Source organism: Budorcas taxicolor, chromosome 3 (assembly GCF_023091745.1).
Source record: "Budorcas taxicolor isolate Tak-1 chromosome 3, Takin1.1, whole genome shotgun sequence".
NCBI classification, from domain to species: Eukaryota; Metazoa; Chordata; class Mammalia; order Artiodactyla; family Bovidae; genus Budorcas; species Budorcas taxicolor.
Window position 1 is genome coordinate 43466285 of NC_068912.1, and position 25535 is coordinate 43491819.

At 37.5% G+C, this 25535-nt stretch overlaps 2 protein-coding genes across 2 annotated transcripts in view; one reads left to right on the top strand and one right to left on the bottom strand.

The window, feature by feature from the left end:
- TRMT13 (tRNA methyltransferase 13 homolog) overlaps positions 1 to 11968 on the bottom strand; it is a 17950-nt gene extending 5982 nt beyond the window's left edge. The window contains exons 1-8 of the mRNA XM_052636952.1: positions 11742 to 11968; positions 7343 to 7389; positions 7189 to 7255; positions 3895 to 3957; positions 3646 to 3715; positions 3300 to 3406; positions 2780 to 2947; positions 425 to 497 (exon numbers count right to left, since the gene is read on the bottom strand). Of these exons, the coding sequence (XP_052492912.1) occupies positions 425 to 497; positions 2780 to 2947; positions 3300 to 3406; positions 3646 to 3715; positions 3895 to 3957; positions 7189 to 7255; positions 7343 to 7389; positions 11742 to 11888 (742 nt within the window). The 5' untranslated portion in view covers positions 11889 to 11968. The remainder of the gene's footprint in view (positions 1 to 424; positions 498 to 2779; positions 2948 to 3299; positions 3407 to 3645; positions 3716 to 3894; positions 3958 to 7188; positions 7256 to 7342; positions 7390 to 11741) is intronic.
- A 276-nt stretch (positions 11969 to 12244) lies between these two features.
- SASS6 (SAS-6 centriolar assembly protein) overlaps positions 12245 to 25535 on the top strand; it is a 39376-nt gene continuing 26085 nt past the window's right edge. Inside the window, exons 1-6 of the mRNA XM_052637908.1 lie at positions 12245 to 12309; positions 17371 to 17431; positions 19319 to 19398; positions 19818 to 19922; positions 24140 to 24311; positions 24970 to 25035. Coding sequence (XP_052493868.1) covers positions 12245 to 12309; positions 17371 to 17431; positions 19319 to 19398; positions 19818 to 19922; positions 24140 to 24311; positions 24970 to 25035 — 549 coding nt within the window. The remainder of the gene's footprint in view (positions 12310 to 17370; positions 17432 to 19318; positions 19399 to 19817; positions 19923 to 24139; positions 24312 to 24969; positions 25036 to 25535) is intronic.

Consider the following 25535-nt stretch of genomic DNA (forward strand, 5'->3'; position numbering starts at 1 on the left):
TTGGTACAATTTAAAATTGTGGGAGTATCTTTCACAAATTAGTTAGGCAGAGAACTAGCTCATTTCCGTAACAGTTTTGGTAAAGTCATGTTAACAATGGGCAGAAGGCTAATGTATGGCATGAACCAACTCAGTAATTAAACAGCACAAATAAGCAAGATAAGGGCATATTATCAATATTTTTAAACTATTCTCTAGTATGACATTTCATGTCTAGCTGATCCTGAAAAACAATTTCTTAGAGTTGTCAACCCTCATCCCATTTAAATGTATCTAAATGTTAGATATAAAATTCTATATTAAAAATGGATTAATCTTTGTTTTTCCTGAAGCACTGTTCTGCCTGATTGGACTTCTGAGCAACCCTCAAGAGTTTGAAAGTTCTCTGATTTATGGAAGAGCAACTGAAAGTTATGCAACTTACTCAAACACAAATGTTGAATATCAATTTGAAGTCTTTCAAACACTGAATTTTTCTTTCTGTGTTTGCCATCTACCTGTACAAATAGAACATTATTATAACAATGGGTTTCATGTAAGGGAAAAAAAAACTTTATGAAAATAAAAAGATTTCTATTTATTTTCAAAAGTCAGAGCTAATAATTTTCCATTTTATTTTTTAGTATTTAAAAAGTAGAATTGTTAATTGTATATTCTGTGACAGAAAATAACAAGTCCATGGGATTCTCCAGGCCAGAATACTGTAGTGGGTAGCCTTTCCCTTCTCCAAGGGATCCTCCTAACCCAGGGATCGAACCCAGGTCTCCTGCGTTGCAGGTTATTCTTTACCAACGGAGCCACCACCAGAGAAGCCCAAGAATACTGGAGTGGGTATGCTATTCCTTCTCCAGCGGATCTTCCCAACCCAGGAATTGAACGGGGGTCTCCTGCATTGCAGGTGAATTCTTTACCAGCTGAGCTACCAGGGAAGCCCTCACATTTTTATAAGCCTTGAATATTTCATAAATTATAATGTACACATTATTTCCTTTAATTCTAAAAATCCCCAATTCACTGATGAAGGCATTAATGTTCATAGATGTTAACTGACTTACCTAAGATTATTTGCCAGTTCCTTTGTCTTTATCAGGCCCTAATACACTATTTGTGGCTTGCTTCTTTTCTTACTCTCCCTGAAAGATCACAACCATTCTCATCTATATCCATATACCTATGCTTGATAAATCTACACTGTGGCCCAGACCGTTCTCATGAGCATACACAAATCCAATTGTCAAACAGAAAGTTCTACTTCAACAGCAAACTCACCCAAAACTGAACTCAATATTTCTCCCTCTGAACTATTCTTCCCCTTTATCCTGGCACATTCCCTGTCTGAGGGAAGAACACCACTTAGTCATTTAAGGCACAAAAGGTCACCAGAATTAACTCCTCCCTCTTACTTAATAAAGTCTCATGGCTCCCACTATCATTACATTTCTCATACTCTTTCCCTCCTCGCTGTCTCACTGCAACATCCTTAGCTCTGGCTCATTTCTTACCTGGATCATAGGATAGCATCTTATTATTACTCTCCCTAGTTCAAGTTTCATACTCTTCTGATATAGCTTTAATGGTACTGCTAAGATGAACTTTTAAAACTCTATTTACTTCACCAATCCTTATATACTCCTTAAATCTCTTCTTTGCTGCTTCCTTCTCAGGAAACCTGAGGCTGGTGTTTCACCTTCTGGTAGAACTCTGCCATCATCTGGTACTTATCACTTAGCATACTAAACCAATACGCTTATAAACTGTCCCATTAGATGAAAGCTTCTTGAAGACAAGAATTAAATAGTTTCCACTGTATCCCTAGCATGTAACAGGATAAAGTCAAACTCCTTCCACAGCATAAAACATGACCCCTTCCAGAGTCCGTCCCACCTCTCCCATCTCACTGTTGAACTCTACTTCACACCATGTACTTCCATCACACAGAAATGTTTCTGTGCTCCCCTGTCCTTTCATGGATTTGGCTACACTGGTCTTGCTCCCTAGAATGCTTCTCAAACCCCGTATCTAGCAAATACTCACTTTTCAAGACACACCTCAAACATCACTTTTTCACATTTATCATCCTTTCCCTGCAGTAAAACTTGTCACTCCCTCCTTTGAACCCACACTGTATTCTGTGCAGCATCTTTTTTTTTCTTCATATTTTAACAACTTTAAAAAAATAATCATTTATCTATTTGTCTCTTCTTTCTAAATATAAGTGGGCTTCCTTTGTGGCTCAGCTTGTAGACTCTGCCTGCAATGCAGGAGACCTGGGTTTGATTCCTGGGTTGGGAAGATTCCCTGGAGAAGGAAAAGGCTACTCACTCCAGTATTCTGGCCTAGAGAAGTCCATGGACTGTATAGTCCATGGGGTCGCAAAGAGTCAGACACGACTGAGCGACTTTCACTTTCACTCTAAACATAATAGAACATAGGGACTCTTGTATTATTTGACTGTATCTACTCAATATTTGTAATGGTTCTGGTGGTATGCTCAATAAATGTTTACTGAACAAACAGTAAGTTTCAGAGGTAGGTTAAGGACTCAAGACTTTTAACTGCTAGCTTGAGCTTGGCTCTTTCCACATTATCTCCTTATCTTTGTTATTATTTTAAGAACTCAGAAATTTAAATTAAAAAATTACCTTTAAGTCACCAATATAATTAGAATAAAAAACTACAGTCAAATAAACACAAAAAACTCATTTTCTTTTAGAGGCTTCTTTTTTTAAGTGCAAACAAAATCTGGCTACAAATATACCACAATGTGAATTTCACTTACCTTGAATCTTGTGGTCACCTTTTCTACTAGGATGAAGTGAACTTTTTCAGCATCTTTTAAGGCAATATCAACCCAATGAGATAATTTTCCCTTTCCTGCTCCAAATTCAACAAAGCATCTTCTTGGACCAAGTAACTTTAAATTTTCAATGTTACCTAAAATAGAAGCCTGCAAACTTCACAAGATTATTTTATAAACTAGAACAAAAACATCTGGCTCAAATGGAAAAACAGCAAGACAATTTCTATATAGGGCACCATGTTCACAATGGTAATTTTTGTTTAGCTTTAAAGTTTTTCTCCTGCTTTTAAGTACTTAACATGCAGTACTCAGAACCCTATCCATGCCAAGGACTTTCTATATATGTTTGAACAACATTGTTTAAAATGGATATTCTGTACCATGAAAGATAATCTAAACAAAATTTCATTAATACTATATTTAGAAAAAATAGAATGTTAGCTTCCGACAAATGAACAAAAAGGCCATTTTTAGTAGAGTTACTATGGCTTAAACATACCTGCTGTTTCAGATGTTTGGCTGCAGAATCACCATTTTTAGGGTCATTAAGGGCATCATGCAATGCTGGATGGGACATAATTTGATCTTTAAGTGTGCAGTTCAAACCTGTACCAAATAAAAGCACACAAGCCTAGACAACCAAGTGTGAAACTGTAGGGTTCTAAGCAATGGTAGTAATATTAAACCACAGAGGAATTTCCCTTCTCCAGGGGATCTTCCCAACCCAGGGATCGAATCTGGGTCTCCTGCATTGCAGGCAAACTCTTGAGCTCCCTTGGAAGTTCAACTCATATACCACCTCATTATTCTAATAAAATTTAACTTGTAAATTTAGGCAGACTTACCTTCACATGCTTTTCTCAACTTCTTAATTAAGTTTTCCAACTGCTCTTCAGAGAGAGACGAAATTGGAACCTATGTACAAAAATGGGACATGAGCTCGTCTGGGAACTGATAACATTGATTCTGTAAGAAAACGCATTTTATGTCAAAATAGTTAATTTATTTCAAAAATTGGAACAAAAATTGTAAGCTTATTTACAGTGTGGAGATGCTCTAGAACCCCTCATAAAATTAAAAAGTCAAGTACTTACTAATTGATCTGGTATTTCGGTTTCATCTTTTAAACCTGCGTTAATATCTTGAATAAAGAAGTCCTTAACAAAAACAAAATGATAACAAAAGTTATTAATGTGAAGAGTTCACAAAAATTAAGGTGAAAAACTGATTCATCCCTGCTAATACTCTGCACCTGCCACCTTCTCTTTCTTCCATTCATTTATTCATGAAAAAATTATTCATATATAATTACTGAGTGACTAGTCTGGTCCTTAACTTGCTTTAGTTGCTGAGGATTCACCAGAGTGAACAGAACAGACAAAAACCTCTGTGTTGCTGGATCTTACATTCTAGTGAGGTGGATATCTGAATAAACATTTATAGTCTAAAGAAAATTCATTAGTAATTTCTATTAACATTTTTACCTATCTCTAGCATAGACTGAGATGTTACGTTTGCTAGTTGTTAGAGCAAAAACAAAGGCCAACTACAAATGGCTATTTAGCATGACCACAAACAGATATGAAAAAATATTACAATGGTTTAGGTTTGATTTCTTCTATTTTAAAATACTAATTAAAACAGAATACAGCATGCTTGGGGCTGGTGCATGGGGATGACCCACAGAGATGTTATGGGGAGGGAGGTGGGAGGGGGGTTCATGTTTGGGAACACATGTAAGAATTAAAGATTTTAAAATTAAAAAAACAAAAACAAACAAAAAAAAACAGAATATAGCAATGTCCTGTGATACTATGTTGTGTAAATTAACATAGTGAGATATTTCTAGTCCATTTTCAGAGACAGAAAGACTCTACGTAAGGATCTAGTTCAACATGTTCAATAATGAAAATGTTCTATATCTGCCCTAGCTAACATGGTAGCTACAGCCTTGAAATACGGCTAGTGTGACTGAGGAATCGGACTTTCATTTGGCTTAATTTTAATTAACTCAAATTTAAATAGTTACACATGGCTAGTGGCTACATATTAGACCATGTAGACATAAATGAATGAAATAGTGTAATTTTTTTACAAATTCTCTTTTGAAAGTGAAAACAACTCCTGAGACATTATGTACAGTAATTTAGTTATGCATTAGACATTGGACATTAATGCACAGGCTTTAATTATACAAATGGCAGAAAAGTAATGTGCGGATTGTGGGTTGCTACTTTTCTTATATGGGTAATAATAGAAACTAGTGATTAAGTGGAACATATTAGAAAGTGGGTATTAGAATGTTTTGTTGGATAACTGACAAAACTATAACAGAAAATTATTAATAGCTACAACTATTAGTAAAGCAAAACCTGGGTTTCATGTTATACATAGTGTACTAGACAAAAACTGTTCTGCATTTCTTTTCTCTATCTCGTCATCCCACTGCTTTTCTCCCTTTCCTTTTCACTGTGTCCCCAGCATGCAATGAAATCTGTGCATGGGTATTCCGTTTTTTGGGGGGCCCAGTGCCACTCAGCCTGTGGGATCTTAGTTCCCAGGGACGGAACCTAGTTCTTCAGCAGTGAAATCATGGAGTCGCAATCACTGGATCACCAGGAAATTCACAGGGGTATTCCAGTTTTAATAAATTCACGTTTTCTCTCAAACTGTTCTCAGAACACATATTCAATCTGCTTGCTTTAACTAAAGCCTAATTCATGGGGTCGCAAAGAATCGGACACGACTGAGCAACTGAACTGAACAGTTAGGTAAGGAAGAGAACCTCCATGCCTGTGAAAGTGAAAATGTTAGTTGCTCAGTTGTGTCCGACTCTTTGCAACCCCATGGAATGTAGCCTGCTAGAATCTGTCCATTGAATTCTCCAGGATAGAATGCTGGAGTGGGTAGCCATTCCCTTCTCCAGGCGATCTTCCCAATCCAGGGACTGAACCCGGGTTCCTTTGTAGCTCAGATGGTAAAGAATCTGCCTGTAATGCAGGAGACCTAGGTTCAATCCCTGGGTTGGGAAGATCACTTGGAGAAGGAAATGGCAACCCACTCAAGTATGCTTGCCTGGAGAATTCCATAGACAGAGGAGCCTGATGGCTACATGTAGTCCATGGGGTAGCAAAGAGTCAGGCACTACTGAGTGACTAGCACTAACACTCCTGCATTGCAGGCAGGTTCTAAAGAACCTGTCTGAGCCACCAGGGAAGCCAGATAATCTCCATGCATACTTGAAAGAAAAGGCAACATTCTTTTTACTGAGAGGCGAACCAGGGATAGTCATCACTTTTCTACTACACATCTTAATGTAAAAATTTTTTCTTTTTAAACTAAACATATGCCATCTGGCCTATTGGTTCTCAATTAGGAGGCATTTGGAAATGTATGGGGATAATTTGTTGTCAAAATGACAGTGGTGCTGGGACTTCCCTGGTGGTCCAGTGGTTGAGAATCTGTCTGCCAATGCAGGGGACAGATTTGATCCCTGATCCAGGAAGATTATTATCCAGGCGCAGTTATGTGCCATAACTACTGGACCTGTGCTCTAGAGCCTGGGAGCAGCAACTATTGAAGCCTGCGCACCATAAAGCCCGTGCTCTGCAACAAGAGAAGCCACTGCAATGAGAAGCTGGCATACCGCAACTGGAGAGCAGGGTCTGCTCTCCACAATTAGAAAAAACCCCACACAGCAATGAAGACCCAGCAAAGCCAAAAAAGAAAAAAAAATAGAATTATATATTAAAAAAAAAGACTTAGTTCAAGTGTTTCTCTGGAAAGTATTTCTTGATCCCTTAGATTTAATTTTAATTCAAGTATGTGCTCTTATCACATGTACACTTAGTTCTTTCATTGAACTTAAAAGTTCACTGAAGCCTGGGATCATATTTTATTGAAATAAACTTGTATGCTAATATGCTAAGTTGCTTCAGTTGTGTCTGACTCTTTTTTACCCTATGGACTGTAGCCCCCCAGGCTCCTCTGTCCATGGGATTCTCCAGGCAAGAATGCTGGAGTGGGCTGCCATGCCCTCCTCCAGGGGATCTTCCCGACCCAGGGAATGAACCTGTGTCTCTCAGGTCTCCTGCACTGGCAGGTGGTTTCTTTACCACTAGCGCTGGCACTAAGTAAGTATTTTTGAATAGATAAACTGTGGAATTACTCTCTGAATACTATTTTTGTTGCAAAAACATCTGTTACCTGAATTAGGACTCTTAGTGGATTCATAGTCTAATGTCCTACATACACTCAGATGTATTTACCGTATTTCGGTCTCCTGAAGCAAGAGCTTTGTTAAAAGTTCATATTTATAATCTACTAAGTATATATAAATATTACATAGCACCTATTTTACCATTCAATTTTACTGACCAAACACTTACAGGTTTCGGCTTCTCTCTTGAGTTACACTTTTTCAAATGCTTTGCTAGTTGATCTTCATATACTGTGCTAAATTTAAAGAAAAAATTATTTAAAATAAGACTGTGATAATCACTGTTTCTAGCACAGAAAAACCCTTCTCCAACCCATACTTACTGTTTTGGATCTAAAGGACACAGAATTCTTTTCCGAGCATTTTCTTCCTAAAAACAACAACCAAAAAAGAATATATTTATTCTAACAATATATCAAGTTTATTGCTTACAGATACTAGATATAACTTCAGTATAATGATAAGCTTATGCTATCCCAAAACAAGATTAAGGAAATCTTAAAGGCACATTAACAAAACACTCCCAAAATCAGATCATCGAGTTTAAAACACAAATCTCTAGTGTAATGAGATATCACCTCATACCTGTCATAATGGCTATCATTAAAAAGAACATGAATAACAAATACTGACAGTCATGTGGAAAAAAGGAAATCCTCATTCACTGTTGGCAGGAATGTAAACTGGTACAGTCACTGTGGAAAACAGTAAGGAGGGTTCTCAAAAAACAAAAAATACAACTACTATATGACCCAGCAATTCGACTTCTGGGTATATATCCATAAAAACACTAATTCAAAAAGTTATGTGTACCCCAATGTTCACAGTAGCATTATTTATAGATTGCTAAGATATAGAAGCAACGTAAATATTCATCAACAGATGAATGGATTAAGATGATGTGGTACACACACACACACACACACACACACACACACACACGCCCACCCACCCCTATGGAATACCATTCAGCCTTTAAAAAGGCTGAAATTCTGCGATTTCCAACAAAATGGACAGACTTGGAGGATATGGTCAGAGAAATAAGTCAGACAGGGAAAGACAAATACTGTATGATATCACTTATATGTAGACTCTAAAAAAACAATGCTCCTAGCGAAAATAAGAAAAAAAGCAACAGACTCACAAATAAATATACAGAACAAACTAGTGAAGAGAGGAAAGGGGAGAGGAGCATTATAGGGGCAGAGGATTAAGAGGTACAAACTATTATGTATAAAATAAACTACAAAGATATATTGTACAACACATGGAATATAGCCAGTATTTTATAACTACTATAAATGGAGTATAACCTTTAAAATTGTGAATCACTGTATTGTACATCTGTACCCTGGTGGCTCAGATGGTAAAATGTCTGCCTACAATGTAGGACACCCAGGTTTGATCCCTGTGTTGGGAAGTTTCTCTGGAGAAGGAAATGGCAACCCACTCCAGTACTCTTGCCTGGAAAATCCCATGGACGGAGGAGCCTGGTAGGCTACAGTCCATGGGGTTGCAAAAAGTCAGACACGACTGAGCGACTAAACTTTCACTTTCACATCATCTATGCTTCAATTAAAAATAACCTCTCGTCTAGCTGGTTTAGGTATATATGACCAAATACTGCTTTGGATAACATTGATCTACAGCTTCCAACAGGTTATAGAGAAAGTCTACATATCTAATTTTCAATTTATGACAGCACTGACTGGACACACACTATTATTCTAGGGACCACTAAGGAAAAAAAATGCTGCCGGTTTAAATTATGACATAGTGTTGATATTGAGAAATATTCTGATTTTAGAGATATTAAAATGTGTGTGGGGGGAAAGTGTATCGCAGACACAACTAAAGTCAGATATTCCTCAACTTATGATGGAATTATATCCTGATAAACCCATCATTAAGTTGACATGTTCTCAGTCAAAAATGCGCGTAATACACCTAACCTACCGAGCGTTATAACATATCCTAGTCTATCTCAAATGTGATCAGAACACTTAACAGAAGTCTACAGTTGGGCAAAATCATCTAAAAGCCTATTTCTTAATAAAGTGTTGAATATCGTATGTATTTTATTGACTACTGTACTGAAAGTGAAAAACAGAGGGTTGTATGGGTACAGAATGACAGCATATTAGTTGTTTACCCTTGTGATAGTGTGGCTGACTTGGAGCCCTGACTCCTGACACTGCCCAGTACTGTATATCACTAGCCCCAGAAAAGATGAAAAATTAAAAATTCAAAGTATGCTCTCTACTGAATGCCCACTGCTTTTGCAGTATCATAAAGCCAAAAAATCATAAGTTGAACCACAGTCAGTTGGGGACGTCTATACGGTCTTTTAACCACTTGGTACGTGATCATACTCTACTGGCTTTGCAGCTTTTGGTACAGAATAATAACATCCTATTCATTTCTAAGTTACACTGATTTAACTACAAGTACTCAAAAAAATAATGGAGTTAATAATTAATAGTGTTGGCAAGTCTGTATAGTTTAACAGTTAAAAACCAAAGGTCAGTCAGCCTGCTTAGATTCCTAATTTTTCTCAGTTTCTAACTATCAGCTCCTAACTCTATGATCTGAAGTCTTCCTGCCTCATCTGAAAACTAAGAATAAGGTATTTTACCTCTCAAGGGTTGTAAAAATTGAGCTAATAGGTTTCAAAAGAAATGTTAACACAGTGCTGTTCATACAGCAAATGCTGTGTTCATTACTAGTATTAACAATTTCTTTTTCAGTTTATTTCAGTTCTGTTCTGCCTCCCAGTGTATCCACAAAACTATGTTCACTGAATATCATGACCAAGTTAAGAGACTTTTCAATATCTTTTGAAGATATAGCACATATTCTTCCCTATTTGCTGGCTTTAAAGTCTAAACTCCATGAAGGAGAAGACTCTATGTTAACTTCCCAAACTCTAATGATAAGTAGGGGAAGAAAGTACTTTTAGAATTTGTTTGTTAGAAACAAGGCTTTTCAACCTTGGCACTACTGATATTTGGGGCTGGATAGTTCTTTTTTGTGGGGGCTGTCCTGCCCACTGTAGCATGTTTAGCAGCATCTCTGGCCTCTAGCCACTAGATACAAGAAACAACCTTCAGCTGTGATGACCAGAATGTCTTCAAACATTGTCTGGGGAGGCTAAATCACCCCCATATTAGAAACACTGGATAAAAATAAGTACAAGTTGTCTCAGCCATATATGACACTTAAGAAAAAAGAGATGGAAACAATATACTCAATCATAACAAAAATTAAAGATTCAGTCAAAGTGTTAGTTGCTCAGTGTGTCCCACTGTGTAACCCACCAGGCTCCTCTGTTCATGGAATTTTTCAGGCAAGAATACTAGAGTGGATGGCCATGCCTTTCTCCAAGGGAACTTTCCAACCCATGGATTGAAGCTGGGTCTCCCGCACTGCAAGCAAACTCTACTGTCTCAACCACCAGGCAAGCCCAGGATAACCCAAATTGAAAACCAAACCATAGTCATCGAAAGTGTTTCCACTTGGTGCTTTTCAGTTTTTTTTTCAAGAGATTAATAACATGATGTCGTTTCTCTCCAGGAATATGGATTACCCTGTAAGGATCTAGTCATACTCTACTACTGTTTCCATCTGCTGTCATCTTCTGGACGTCTGGTTAAGGTGAAATACCAGGCCTTATAAGAGGGAGAACAAAATCCTCCTGCAATCATAAAATTAATTTTTCAGTCAGGGGATGTTTGCTGGTCCTCTCAAAATACAACAGAAAGTGTACTTCAGAGAGTTCCTGTAAGTGACAGGTCACAGTCACAGGTCAAAAGAAGAATAAGCTTGTTTCAGTACACTTCATTCCAGCCAAGTATAAGTTGAATCAAAACATGAATTAGAGCTATAGCTATGAGGGATCAGTAGCAGATGAAGGGGTTCTACCGTGGCATCTGTAGTGGATATTGCCTAGAAGGATAAACCATCTAACAAACAAAAATAATGTAAATAATACTGGATATTCACAAGGCAGGAAATCAAATGCTTTTCTCTATAGCTTAATCTAAAACCTATGAAACATGCTCTTTTTCTATAAGCGTTATGCTGATCTTTTAAAATGCCCTGTCATATATACCCTAAATACACAAACATAAAAATATATGCTGCTTGACAATACAATCATATGTACAATCGAGCAAAACTGTACACTTTCTGTTCTCAATTTTAAAAGAATTCATTCTTACGTGTTTTTTAAATCTTTCCTTCCCCTTTTCAGCAAAGTAGTTACTAGTTGCTTTCAAAAGACTGTACGTCTAAATAAAAAATTTTGAGAAGTTTCTCTCAACCGCATTCACAAGACGTGATTATCGTTCACGAAACCATGAAAACACAATTACTGAAACCTTGGATTCTTTCTTTGATCACTCTTCTTTCTAAACCACCATTTCCCATCAGGAAGGCGGAGAGTGAGCCGAGCGCAAGAAGCGGCAGTCTGCAGTAAAACTAAAATCTAGCATTACCATGAGCTGGTATCAAGATAAACGGGTCACTGCTGGCGCTTTACTTAAATAAAAGAAAACACTGCACTTCACTACGGCTCATCATCTCTCCCTAGGGAGGCCAGTACTGCGTTTATCACAGGAAAAGCTGCCAAATCCAGGGGACTGAAGCAGAAATCTGTCAGAGGGGAGGTGCCGGACCAGGAAACTTATTTCCGACCCTCGAGAGGGTAAGGCGATACCAGACCTCCGAGGCTCCAGCGTGTTCACCACAGAACCTTTTTCCGGCTGCCACCACCATCCTGCAGAACCGCTTCTTCTTTTCCACAAAATAACCGCATCGCCCCTCTTCTGGAAAGGCAGTTCCATGCGGCGTCAGCGCAGAGGCCGCCATAATTCAGGGCTCACTCCGGGTGGCAAGCATTGATCGGCTGAAGAGACGAAAAGTTCTCAGATTCACGCTGGTCCCCTTCGCGTAACAAATACGGCTGCGTCAAGGTCCCGCCACGCAGGATAATACCATGCCCGGAACTTTACCACCTCAGCTTCGTAAAACCGGAAGAAGTTGATGGTGGCCGGCGAGGTCCAAACCTCCTTCGTATTCCCTCTGTTTCTCTTTCCCCGCCTCCTCCGCGGAAGCAGAGCGGCAAACTCAAACTTTACAGGACCCGGAAGTCTTTCAGCCTAATATCGCGGGCCGGGCCTGTTGTGTTGTATTTTTTCGCACACCTGCCAGGGCAGCGGTTCAGCATGAGCCAGATTTTGTTCCAGCAGCTCGTCCCGTTGCAGGTGAAATGCAGAGACTGCGAGGAGAGGTGAGGTTCGCGTTACCCCGTGCCCGTGGGTGGCGGTTGGGGTCGGGCCAAGGGGAAAGATGGCGGCCCCCGCCAGTGCGCAGCGGCCTGCGGCAGGGTATCCCGCCGGAGTCCCCGGAGAGAGACCTATCTGGGACCTGGCTCTTTCTAAGCAAGTTCTCCGTCGCCGAGAAGAGAAGTGTGTGAGGAATGGGACGCTGACTTGCATCAAATTAATTTAAAGAAAAACTTAGCTCTGAGCGTTATCGTGGACGGTATAGCCCTTTGCTGTTTGACAGATAAGAACTGCTGCTCAGAAAATTAATTTACTCGAGGGCTTACGAGTTCAACGCAGGGCGGGCACTAGAACTCAGGCCTTGGTTCCCAGCCATTTTTCCTCTCTTTTTTGAATTATATTGAAAGTAAATTAAGCTTCGATTTACTCAACTAGATGGTATATTGCTTTTTTTTCCACATTAGTTACTAGAAATAAATTACTTTTAATAGATTAAAGACGATTGGGGAAAACCGTAAATTCATTTATACATTAAACAAATATTGCATATTTGCAAAACACCTGCTGGGCACTGGGATGCAATGGTCAGGAAAAAGTCCTTGCGTTCGTGGAGTTCACATTCTAGTGGGGTAGGAAATAGTTTCACAGATAAATGCAAAATTACAACTTTGACAAATGAGGTGGTGCTGTTGAGGCTTAAGTAGAGAGATCTTGGCGAGAAGTCAGGAGACTTCAATTTTGTCTCAATTCCACCAGGTTGGCAGCTGTCTCATTTGTAAAACTGATTTTTCTCATTTGTAAAACTGATATAACATGCCTACCTATGGTTGTTTGTTAGGAGGATCAGGTGTGGAAATGTGACTAAAAATGAAGACATTGGTATATTGAGCTACCAATAATGTGAAACTGGTGTATAGTTCAGAATTAGGTTCAAAATCAACTGGCAGGCCAGGCAAGGAGATGGCACCAAGACCAGCAGCTGTTAAGTGGAGATTTATAGGTTAGTTGGTGGTTCTTTCTCCAGTACTCTTGCCTGGAAAATCCCACGGATGGAGGAGCCTGGTAGGCTACAGTCCATGAGGTTGCTAAGAGTCGAACCCGACTGAGCAATTGGTGCTGCCCAATATGGGAGCCAGTATATGGAGCAACTGTAGTTGACATTTGAAATGGATCTAAAGTGAACTAAGGTACAAAAGAGTAAAATGCACACTAGACTGAAGAGTTACTATGAGAAACAAAGGAATGTAAAACATTTCAATTTTTATATTATGTGTTAAGATGACAATATTTTGATATGTAGGGTTAATTAAATATATAACAAATTTATGTTTCTTTTATGTTTTTTTTAATGTGACTTCCAGAAAATTAAAAATTACATATGTGCCTTATATTTGTGGCTCCATTGTATCTCTATTGGATAGCCCTGTTCTAGAATGATTATAGAAAGAAGAAAGAAAGGTGGGGGGTATAATTTCTAATTCCAGTATTGAAGCTCCTTAGCCCATTGCCTTTTTTTGTAAACAAAGTTTTATTAAATTCAGCCATTCTCATTTGTTCAAGAATTGTCTGTTGCTGCTTTTGTGGTATAGGAGGAGAAATGAATAAATGTGACAGAGACCTTATGGCTGGCAAAGCCGAAAATATTTACTTTCTGACCCCTTACAGATAAAGTTTGCCAACCTCTTATGGGAAAAATAGTCCAGACTTAAGTAGTCAAGGCCAGTTCAACTCAACAAATATTTATGAAAGCCTACTATGTACCAGCACTGTCCTAGGTGCTGAGAATATAAAGCTCTTCTCCTTACCACCTTCCTCCAATGACAGCAACAGCAACAAAACTATTTTCATTCTAGCTCTCAAGGAACTCACTTTAATAGCGGAAACAAAAAGTTCTTCCATTTAGAGGTAGTATAGCACAGGTTAGGAGTTCAGGCTCTGATAAACAACAAGGTCCGGGACTATATTTAATATCCTGTGATAAACCATAATGGAACAAAAATGTGCAAAAGAAAATGTATGTATGACTGAGTCGCTTTGCTGTATAGTAGAAATTAATACAACATTGTAAATCAACTGTAGTTAAATTTTAAAAACAGGACTTATAATCCCTCTGTTTTCTACATTAAAAAAAATAGGCTATGGAGCCGCACTGTTTAGATTCCACTTTACCAGATACTGCTTGATTCTATACAGTTTTTCTTACTTCTCTGTGCCTCATCCTTATAATTGATAAAAATAAAGTATCTGCTTTGTGGGATTATTATAAGCATAAAATAATACATATAAAGTAGTTAGAACAGTGCCTGGAACTTAAGAGCATTCACTAACCTATTCACTGGCTATTATTGAAGAGTGATTAATGCATGAAGTAATGTAAAGGAACTGAAGTCATCGAGAAAAAGGAACTTCAGGTGAAGACAGTGATAGTGCTCAGAGAACTGTCTGGAGAAAAGTGGTACAAAGTTTTGAAGCCCATGGTTTGACACCAACCTGCTTTTTCATTTCTTTTTTCCCCTAAGCTCGTCTTCCCAATATAGCAGTCATGCAGGGCTAGGTGATATCCTGAGTGTAGCTGATACTCTCTTAATACTGTACCTTTACTCCAGCTCTCCCTTCTACCTCAGATGCTTTCTTCCCCATGACTTCTATGTCTTAAATTCTTTCTTTATAAGGACGTTTTCAAAGTTGCCTAAGTTGAAATTAATTGTCCTTATTTGTTTGTTAGATAGCATGGTATAAGTGAAAGATTTGAGTTCAGATTTGGGCTGTGTAGTGTGATCTTACCCAAATTTGCAACTCTATGCATCTCAGGTTCTTTCTTTGAATGACGGAGATAATATTTACTTAACAAGATTGTTGTTAAATAAGTTGATATAAGCAGGGTGCCTGGCAGACACTTAATAGTGTATGTATTAAAGCCGTAGAATACCATCAGAAGCAAATCTAGGATAAAGTCATTTAATATCATCTCAATATGAGGTCATGAACCGTGTTTATTTCTGTTTGTATCCCTGGCACCCAGCATAGTACCTGGCGTAGAGCAGCTTTTGTTTGAATTCAGAGTTTAAGGTCAGAACTATTAGGTGGCAGAGGTGGCTAGAATCCAGTTCTGCCAATGCCAAATCTAACTGACAGGAAGGATGTTATACAGATTTATGACATTTATTTTGAGAAACAGCATTTTTAAAATTGTTTTTTAAACTTGTTTTATACTGTTCCCATGATGTTCACCATTACAGTGGAGAAAAGATTTCTGATTTCAGATCCTCTGAAAGCTCACATTTTCCTACAAGTTATTGCTCTGGAGGTTTTTGAACTGAATGTGGGGAATAGTTTTAATTTATGGGGTTTTCCTCTTTTTCCTCCCATCATCTAATGCATATAGGCTTTTGAAATGTGTGTCTTGCTCGCTCAGTCATGTCCTACTTTTTGTGACCCCATGGACTGTAGCCTGCCAGGCTTCTCTGTCCATGGAATTCTGTAGGCAAGAATACTGGAGTGGGTTGCCATTTCCTACTCCAGGGGATCTTCCTGCATCTCGTGCATTGGCAGGCGGATTCTTTACCACCAAGCTACCTGAGAAACCCACACATTTTAAAAAGTGTAAAGTTATCAACCACAGTGTCATATCACTATGGCAATATGTACTAGGAAAAGCTTCAGAAGGTGAAAACCAAACATAATGACATTGTAGAGCTGAATGGCCCTCACAAACCTGACTCAGTTCACTTTTCTTATAAGTTAGGAAATTGAAGTCGTCGTGTTCCTCTCCCGCCCACCACTGCCTAAGAATATGTAAATGGAATTGGAGTAGGAATTTAATATTTTCACATATATTGCTTTAGGTACTAGAAAAATAGAAATGAAATATTCTCTTATTTAAAGATAATTCTTCCTGTCTTTGTGCTATTTACAGGTACTGTTCTTTTTTAGATATTAATATGCAAATTATGGTAATCTCATCATGTGAACTAAAATTTAACATCTAATCATATGTTCAATAAGAAATTTAACTAAAATGACATACATTGAATCAATGTAAACTGCAAGTCAGCGTAAAAGACTAAACTATTGAATCTGGCCTGAGTCAACTATTACCAGGTTTTTCCATCAACACTCAGTTGTTATGTCTGTACTTCTGTGGTAGAATGTGGAAGAAGTTTAAAACACATCTTTAAAAAGATAATATCGAACAAATTCGGTTTATTTTCCCTGCACATCAGGAAAAGACCATTATTATTTAATTCTAGCAGAATAGTTTGAGAACCACGTGTGCAGAGATGTTTTTTCACCATTACCCCTTTATTTCCTGAGGTTTTTTTTTTTTTTTAACATTTTTGCTCAGTTTGAACACCTTTATTTATATGCCTCTGTTTGATACTGAATTTTCTAAGATGAGGTATAGAATGTGCAAAAAGCTGTGTTTTTTGTTTTTTTTCTTTTAGGGTTTAGAGTTACTCTAAGATTAGATAGATAATTAACTTGTTGATAGTACTTATATCGTATGGAGAGTCCGTTGAGCAGTGTAGTTTGTGGATCTGAAAAATTTGTGTGTGTGTGTGTATAATAAGGAAAGTGAATATGTTATCTTATTTCCTGGTTTGTAGACATTCACAGTATTCTAATTTTCAAATGATATGTCTCAAATTAATTTGGTGATTTCAGTTTTTTATTTTTTATTTATTTTCAGTTCATATTTTTATGTAAAAAATCGTTGTAAACCTGATGGTTTGCTTTTCAGTAGATGCTATTTGAAAATCAGTCCAGTGAGGTTGTATACCAAGCTAATAATAGGCATTCCATATCATTTATTTCATTTAATCCTCACAACAGCCTCTTTTTACAGGAGAGAAAAAATTTAGCATCAGGTTAAAAACCTGATTACTTGTGGAAAAACAGGAAGTTAAATTTCAAATCCATCGTGTTTTCCAAACATGTATTCATAAGTTAGGGACAACCTGTGGAGGATCTTGTGGCCTAAAATGGAAAATGTTAGCTATGCAAATGGTAGTGATAATTTACTGCATGTGAATGTTTCTGATAGTTGGGCATATCTTTTCATACAGGAGAGTGAGTATTAGACTGAGCATTGAACTACAATCAGTTTCTAACCCTGTTCACAGAAAGGTTGGTATTACATATTTTTCAATAAATATTTTTCTGAAATATGGTAATTTTGTACATTATAGTTTTCATTCTTTAAGAATGTGATATCTTTTGTTAATATCATCTTGCTTTTTAATTTTGGGCCATTTAATAACTTGCAGATCTGGGATGGTGAAATCTAAGACAACAACCGAGAGATATTGTACCATGTATTTCTAAAGCATGCAAGAGTTGGAGATAGGGACCACAGTCTCCTTAGGTTTTCCCCATTTCAGATTTTTGGCTACATCACATAGCTTGAGAGATCTTAGTTCCCAGTTCAGGGATCAAACCCATGTCCCTTCCTTGGAAGTTTGGAGTCCTAACTGCTTAGGAATTCCTTCATTCACTTTTTAAAGTTACTTGAATATATATTGCTATCCTGTAGAACTCATATAAATGTGAGTATAGAATGAATTGAAGCACTGTAGGGAGATATTCTTGAATCTTTTTGCCTCTTGACAGTAGTTGTTAAGACATCAGTCTTATCTGATTTAAAAGTGTGAATCATTAACAGAGATGTGATATAGAAAGGAGGGTGAAGAAATACATCTGTTTTCTCTGTGTTATAGCTTTCCCTTAACATATTCAAGGATCTAATAGTATTAGTATCAGCTTCAGGGTTTTTTTTTTAATAGCATCTTGGGGTGGGTTTAAAAAAATATTTAAATAAAGCTGCTTTAAGAACAGGGCCTTCTGAGACAGAGCAGATACCTAGATTGCTAATTTTCCAGGGTGAAAAACTGAGAGTGAAAGTCGCTCAGTCATGTCCGACTCTTTGAGACCCCATGGACTGACCCCGTGGATTATACAATCCATGTAATTCTCCAGGCCAGAATATTGGAGTGGGTAGCCTTTCCCTTTTCCAGGGGATCTTCCCAACCCAGGGATTGAACCCAGGTCTCCTGCATTGCAGATGGATTCTTTACTAGCTGAGCCACAAATCTTCTGGGGAAGAGATTATATATTCTTATATTTATTCCTTATGCCTGCTGTACCTCTTTATTTTCTAGCTCTATTCATAAGTGGTTTAGATTTTTCTAGGACCTTAGCGATTCCTCAGTAGCCACAAGTATATTTTATTTCAAGGCAGAAACTTAACCTGAATGCTTGTGCTTTATTAGTGCTCTGACATCTTACTAGTCCTGTTTTCCTTCTGCCAGTGTTTTCTGAAGTACAGGACTTTTCTGTTGGCTTTAGATGCTGTGATGATCTGCCATACAGTAAATTTAATACCTGAAAAGTGGTCTTTGTGAAAGATATTCACTTCATTTGAAACTAAACAGATGGGGGTTCCATATCAGTGGCCACCTGGAGTGGTAGAGAACAGGCTTTTAGGAAGAAAGCCTGGCAACCTGTCACCTGATACCCCTGTCCTCTGCCTGAGAAACAAATGCTCCTTTCTTATCTAGGGTAGATGACTGTTATTTCTGCTGATGTATTTGCCATTTTGGAGATACCAGACAATTAACTTGAGGAAAACTAAAAATATACTTGAATGTGACATCAGTGGTAAAGAATATTTCTGTCATATTATCTTAGTGGAGCAAGAGGTAGGTCTGAACTTTCCTAAGCCTCTGATAGAATGATATTCGCCAACTTTCAGCTCCTAGCATTTAATTAACTATTATAGACTCCATCACTTCTCACCTTGCACCCCATGTGGCTCTCAAGGAGCAGAGTATCCATCCCTGTTTAAGATGCTAAAGTCTCCAAAGACATTAAAAACCTAGCAGCACCAGAAAACAGAGCCGTCTGAGCTATAACAGAGATACATTGATGCTATTATGATTTCACTTCCATGGAGGAAGAAATTACTCTGAAAGCCAGATCTACTGAAGACATTAAAAATAACAATCTTTCTTTTAGGATTTAGTTATCCGTCTGACTGATGATGCGGATCCATTTTTTCTGTATAACCTTGTTATTTCAGAGGAAGATTTTCAAAGGTAACTAAATTTATTTTTCTGATCTTACATTTAATCTAAGAATAAGTAAGTTTTTAAGTTTTATCTGTGTATCAGTGCTATTCCTTTGAAACACATACTCATTAGGAACAATTAAGTATTTAGGGATCACTGAACTATTTATACTGTAATTTTTCAGGCTGTTTTTGAAAATACATATTTCATAGATTATTAGCATTCTGTTTAAAACAGCTCAGAAATTTGGAGCTTCATCTCGATTTATTGACCTTTTCCCTCCCATTGAATAAGCTCTATAAAAATCAAAGTTTTCTAGCTTAGTTCTTGACTATGATGGGTGTTCAGTAAATTAAAAAATAACCTTTCAGGATGTTATTTATAATTAATTGCATACAGTAATTAAAATTCTAAAAAAAAAAATTCTTTTCCTGTCTTCCGTATAGTTTAAAATTCCAGCAAGGTCTTCTGGTAGACTTCTTAGCTTTCCCACAAAAATTCATAGATCTCCTTCAGCAGTGTACTCAAGAATATGCGAAAGAAATTCCAAGGTAAGTCTCCAAGGTAATAATTCCAGGAGAGCATTATTATCATTAAACTTCTCTCAAGACACACTCTTCTTTGTAAGACAAGTTGATGGCAAAATATTCTATGTATTTTGAGTATCTGTGTCTCTTTTCAAAGCTGTGCTAAGAGCTTCATAAATCTCAAATTTATAAAACCAGAAATATTTACCTCCTAATTTTCATATCTTGACAAAGCCATTAAAGTTACCTGAAATATTTAATAGCATCAAGTATATGTTTTTTCCCAAGGTTATATTCTATTTATAGTTATTATAAAATATTGCCGTATTCCCTGTGTTTTACAATATATCCTAGTAGCTTATTTATTTTATACATAGCAGTTTGTACCTCTTAATTCCCAATCCCTGAATTGCCTCCGCGTTCCCTCTGCCTGCTGGTAACCACTAGTTCTCTATCTCTGTTTCTTTTTGTTACATTTACTAGTTTGCTTTATTTTTTAGATTTCTCATATAAGCGATATGTGGTATTTGTCTTTCCTGACTTATTTCACTTTAGCATAATACCCTGTAGGTCTGTTCATGTTGTTGTAAATGGCAAAATTTCATTCTTTTTTAATAGCTGAGTAGTATTCTGCTGTGTGTATACACACACACACACACACACACACACACACACACACACACATCAGGAATATGTGTATACCACGTCTTCTTGATTCATTCATCTGTTGATGGACACTTGGGTTGCCTTCATATCTTCAGTTCAGTTTAGTTCAGTCGCTCAGTTGTGTCTGACTTTTGCGACCTCATGGACTGCAGCACGCCAGGCCTCCCTATCCATCACCAGCTCCTGGAGTTTACCCAAAGTCATGTCCATTCAGTTGGGGATGCCATCCAACCATCTCATCCTCTGTCGTCCCCTCCTCCACCTTCAAACCTTCCCAGCATCAGGGTCTTTTCAAATGAGTCAGCTCTCCTTATCAGGTGGCCTAAGTATTGGGGTTTCAGCTTCAGCATCAGTCCTTCCAATGAATATTCAGGACTGCTTTGCTTTAGGATGGACTGATTGGATCTCCTTGCAGTCCTAGGGACTCTCAGGAGTCTTCTTCAACACCACAGTTCAAAAGCATCAATTCTTTGTCTCCCAGCTTTCTTTATAGTCCAACTCTCACATCCATACATGACTACTGGAAAAACCATAGCTTTGACTAGATGGACCTTTGTTGGCAAAGTGTCTCTGCTTTTTAATTTGCTGTCTAGGTTGGTCATAACTTTTCTTCCAAGGAGCAAGTGTTTTTTAATTTCATGGCTGTAGTCACCATCTGTAGTGATTTTTGGAGCCCCCCAAAATAAAGTCTGTTATTGTTTCCATTGTTTCCCCATGAATTTGCCGTGAAGTGATGGGACCGGATGCCATGATCTTAGTTTTCTGATTGTTGAGTTTTAAGCCAAGCTTCATAGTACTGCTATGAATATTGAGGTTCATCTATCTTTTTGAATTAGTGTTTTTATTTCAAATATGAACCCAGGAATGGAATTGCTAGGTCATATGACAGTTCTATTTTCAGTTTTTTGAGACACTTCCCTACTGTTTTTCACAGTCCAGCAGTGTTGGAAAGTTCCCCTTTTCTACATGCTTGTCAGCATTCGTTATTTGTGTTCTTTTTGATGATAGCCATTCTGACAGATGTAATATCTCATTGTGGTTTTGATTTGCATTTCCTTGATGATTAGCTATGTTGAGTATCTTTTCAGGTACCTGTTGGCTATCTGTATGTCTTTGAAAATGTCTTTTCAGGTCTTCTGCCCATTTTTTAGTCAGTTTGTTTATTTTTTTCATATTGAGTTGTGTAAGCTGTTTATATAGTTTGGATATTAACCCCTTATTGGTTATATCATTTGCAAGTATCTTCTCCCATTCAGTAGATTGTCCCTTTGTTTTGTTGGTGTTTTCCTTTGCTGTGCAAAAGCTTTTTAAGTTTGATTAGGTCCCATTTGTTTGCTTTTATTTACTTTTGTTTTAGGAAACAAATTTAAAAAAATGCTACAATTTATGTTACAGAGTGTTCCACCTGTGTTTTCTTCTAGGAGTATTATGATTTCTGGTCTTACCTGTTGGTCTTTAATCCATTTTGAGTTTATTTTTTTAAAAGCTCTATTTATTTATATTTGGCTGCACTGGGTCTTCGTTGCTGCACTTTCTCTAGTTGCAGTGTGGGCTTCTCATTGATGTGGCTTCTCTTAGTGAGCATGGGCTCTAGGGCACAGTCTGCAGTAGTTGAGGTATGTGAGCTCTAAAGTGCAGAATCAGTAGTTGTGGTGCAGGGCCTTAGTTGCTCACAGCATGTGTAGTCTTCCCAGAGCAGAGATTGAACCCATGTCTGCTGCATTGGCAGGGAGATTCTTAACCATTGGTGTGTGTGTGTTAGTTGTTCAGTTGTGTCCAACTTTTTGTGACTCCACGTACTGTAGCCCCCCAGGCTTCTCTGTCCATGATATTTTCCAGGCAAGAATACTGGAGTGGATTGCCTTTCACTTCTCCTGAGGAACTTCCCAACCCAGGAATTGAACCCTGGTCTGCATCGCAGGCAAATTCTTTACTGTTTGAGCTACAGAGACCACTGGGGAAATCCGAGTTTTATTTTTAGATATGATGTTAGAGAATTGTTTATTGTTCTTTTACATGTAGCTGTTCAGTTTTCCAGCATGACTTACTGAAGAGACTGTCTTTCCCCATTGTGTATTTTTGCCTTCTCTGTAGTAGGTTAGTTAATTATAAGTGTGTGGGTTTATTTCTGGGCTCTGTTCTGTTCTATTGATCAGTGTCTGTTTTTGTGCCAGTCTGCCAAACCAGACTGTTTTGACTTCATAGCTTTTAGTAAGGTCTGAAGATAGGAAGCATGATTCGTCTAAGTAGTCTGTTCTTTCTCAAGATTGTTTTGCCTAGGTCTTTTGTGTTTCTATGTTGCTTTGCTGCTGCTGCTAAGTCACTTCAGTCGTGTCCGACTCTGTGCAAGCCCATAGACTGCAGCCCACCAGGCTCCTCCATCCCTGGGATTCTCTAGGCAAGAACACTGGAGTGGGTTGCTGTTTCCTTGTCCAATGCATGCATGCGTGCTATGGAGCTTCAGTCGTGTCCGACTCTGTGCAACCCCATAGACGGCAGCCCACCAGGCTCCTCTGTCCATAGGATTCTCTAGGCAAGAACACTGGAGTGGGTTGCCATTTCCTTCTCCATACAAATTAAAAAAGTTTTTGCTCTAGTTTTGTGAAAAATACCCTTGGAGAATGGATGGGGATTGCACTGAATCTGTCCGTTGCCTTGGGTAATGTGGTTATTTTAACAGTATTAATTCTTTCAATCTATTTCACTATTTACACTAATTAATCCATGGTATATCTTTCCATGTCTATTGTCTTTGATTTCTTTCATCAGTGTCTTGTGTTACAGTTTGCTGATTGCAGGTCTGCTTCTTCTTTAGGTAGGTTTATTCCTAGAAATATTATTCTTTCTGGTGCAGTTGTAAGTGGAAATGTTTCCTTAGTTTCTCTTTTTGATAGTTTGTTGTTAGTGTTCAAGTGTATGTTTTTCTGATGAACTCGGACAAAGGGAAGAATAAGATTTTGGGTCCAAGTGTATCCATCTTTGTTTAGTACTAACACTGATCCTTTCTTTGTAAAGCCTTCCAACCTTTTATCTATAAGTTTCATCAGTTGGTGGTTCTGTTTGAATGAATTATTTCATTAGTAAGTACAAAATTATGTTTTTCCAATTCTGTCTTTCTTTCTGTATTTGTCAGGTGTAATTCTTCTATGAAAAATAACTTCCTTCATCAGTAAGAGCTATTTGATTACTCTGAAAATTCATACAGAAAGGGATAAAATGCTCAGTTCTTATTTTTAAATTGTCAGTTTTCAGAGTAATTATTGTTACTCTAGTTAGTTTTGTGGTTTCAGTGGGTTTTTGATTTGTTTTTATGTTTAGTCTTTTGCTTTCTTTCCTTATCTGTTTCTCATTATGAATTCATGGACATTTATATATTCACTGTTTTCAATCAGTGAATAAGTATCCATTTTGCTATTTACATTAATCCAGTTTTACTGTTGGGAGTCCTTTCCTATGATTCCAGCATGCTCCCTTTTCTGATCCTTTTAATCATTGATAATCCAGTGGGGCTCATGATTCAATGGGAGAGTTGTCACTGTCTCATAAATGTGTTATGTGACACTTTCTCTTCAAAGGTTTTTGCTGCAGTTAGTTTCAACAGAAGCTATTTTGGATAACTCACCTGCTCTTTTAAATGTGGTAGAGACAAATCCTTTTAAGCATCTGACACACCTCTCACTAAAACTTTTACCTGGAAATGATGTGGAAATAAAGAAATTTCTAGCAGACTGTTTGAAATGTAGTAAGGTAAGATTTAAATTAAAATTATTTTTTTAAAATAAGTCTCAAAGGTCTCTGGTAATCCACTGAAAAGCTATATTGCTACTAGATTTTATTTTCTGAATGAAATCTTTTAAAAGGTATCCAGGAAATTTTTATAACACACACAGACTTTATTTTATTGTTTTAGGCACAGTTCTAGAAGATAAAACAGACCAGGAATTAAGAAACTTAGGTCCTAGGGTTTTTACTAATTTTCTGTGACCTTGAGTGGGTCACTTACTCGTGGCATCGTGGTTTCATTAGCTCGTGGATATGTATGGAAATATTTACCCTCTGAACTACGTTAAATGAGATAAAATATATGAAAGTATCTTGAAGATTACAGAGTGCTCTATTACTATATAAAATATATGCTCAAGGAAACAACATTGGGATGCCTCTTGAGCGTTTTCAGAAAGTCAAATACTATGAATCAGCACATCTCTGGATTTAAGGTTAGGCAAATCCAGGGGTCTTGGCAGTGCAGATTCTGACTCAGAAGGTCTGAGGTGGAGCCTGAGATTCTCTCTTTCTAACAAATGCCCAGGCTGGTGCTGATGCTATATACTTCATTGCACTTTGTGTAGCACAGCTACAAATGATTAAATTGTAAGCTGCATAATTTTATTATTTTTGTAAATAGGAAGAAAAATTATCATTAACGCAATCATTGGATGATGTTACCAGGCAACTGAATTTCACCCAAAAGGTAATTCAAGTTTCATTTTTTCTTTGTAAGTCATCCAAACATGGGCTCTAAATTGCTTCTTAAATCAAATCTAGGCTTTTATGTATTTTTATTTTCAAAGCATGCTACTGTTGAATTCATCCTCCTTTTTGTCACCCTTTGCCTACCAGTTAATTGTCTTAATCTGTGCTTTTTCTTCTTATTCTATCCAAACATTTCTGTTATCCCCAATATATGACACATTCTCTCCAAGTCTTCATTAAATAATGTATAGTATTTGTCACATGTTAGTTCTGCTCCTCTTTTTTTCGCCTCATTATTCTTGTCTAAATGGCATTTCAGTTCCTGTCTTCTAAATCTTTCCTTCCTTCTGTTTAGAATTAATTCTTCTGATAGATTAATCATCATTTCAACAATAGCTTCTCTTTGAAATTGAGGATAAAAGTATCTGGTTAGCTGCATGGCTTCAGATAGAAAATTTTTCTGCACCATATGGCCCATCTTGGGAACCTGTGTTACTG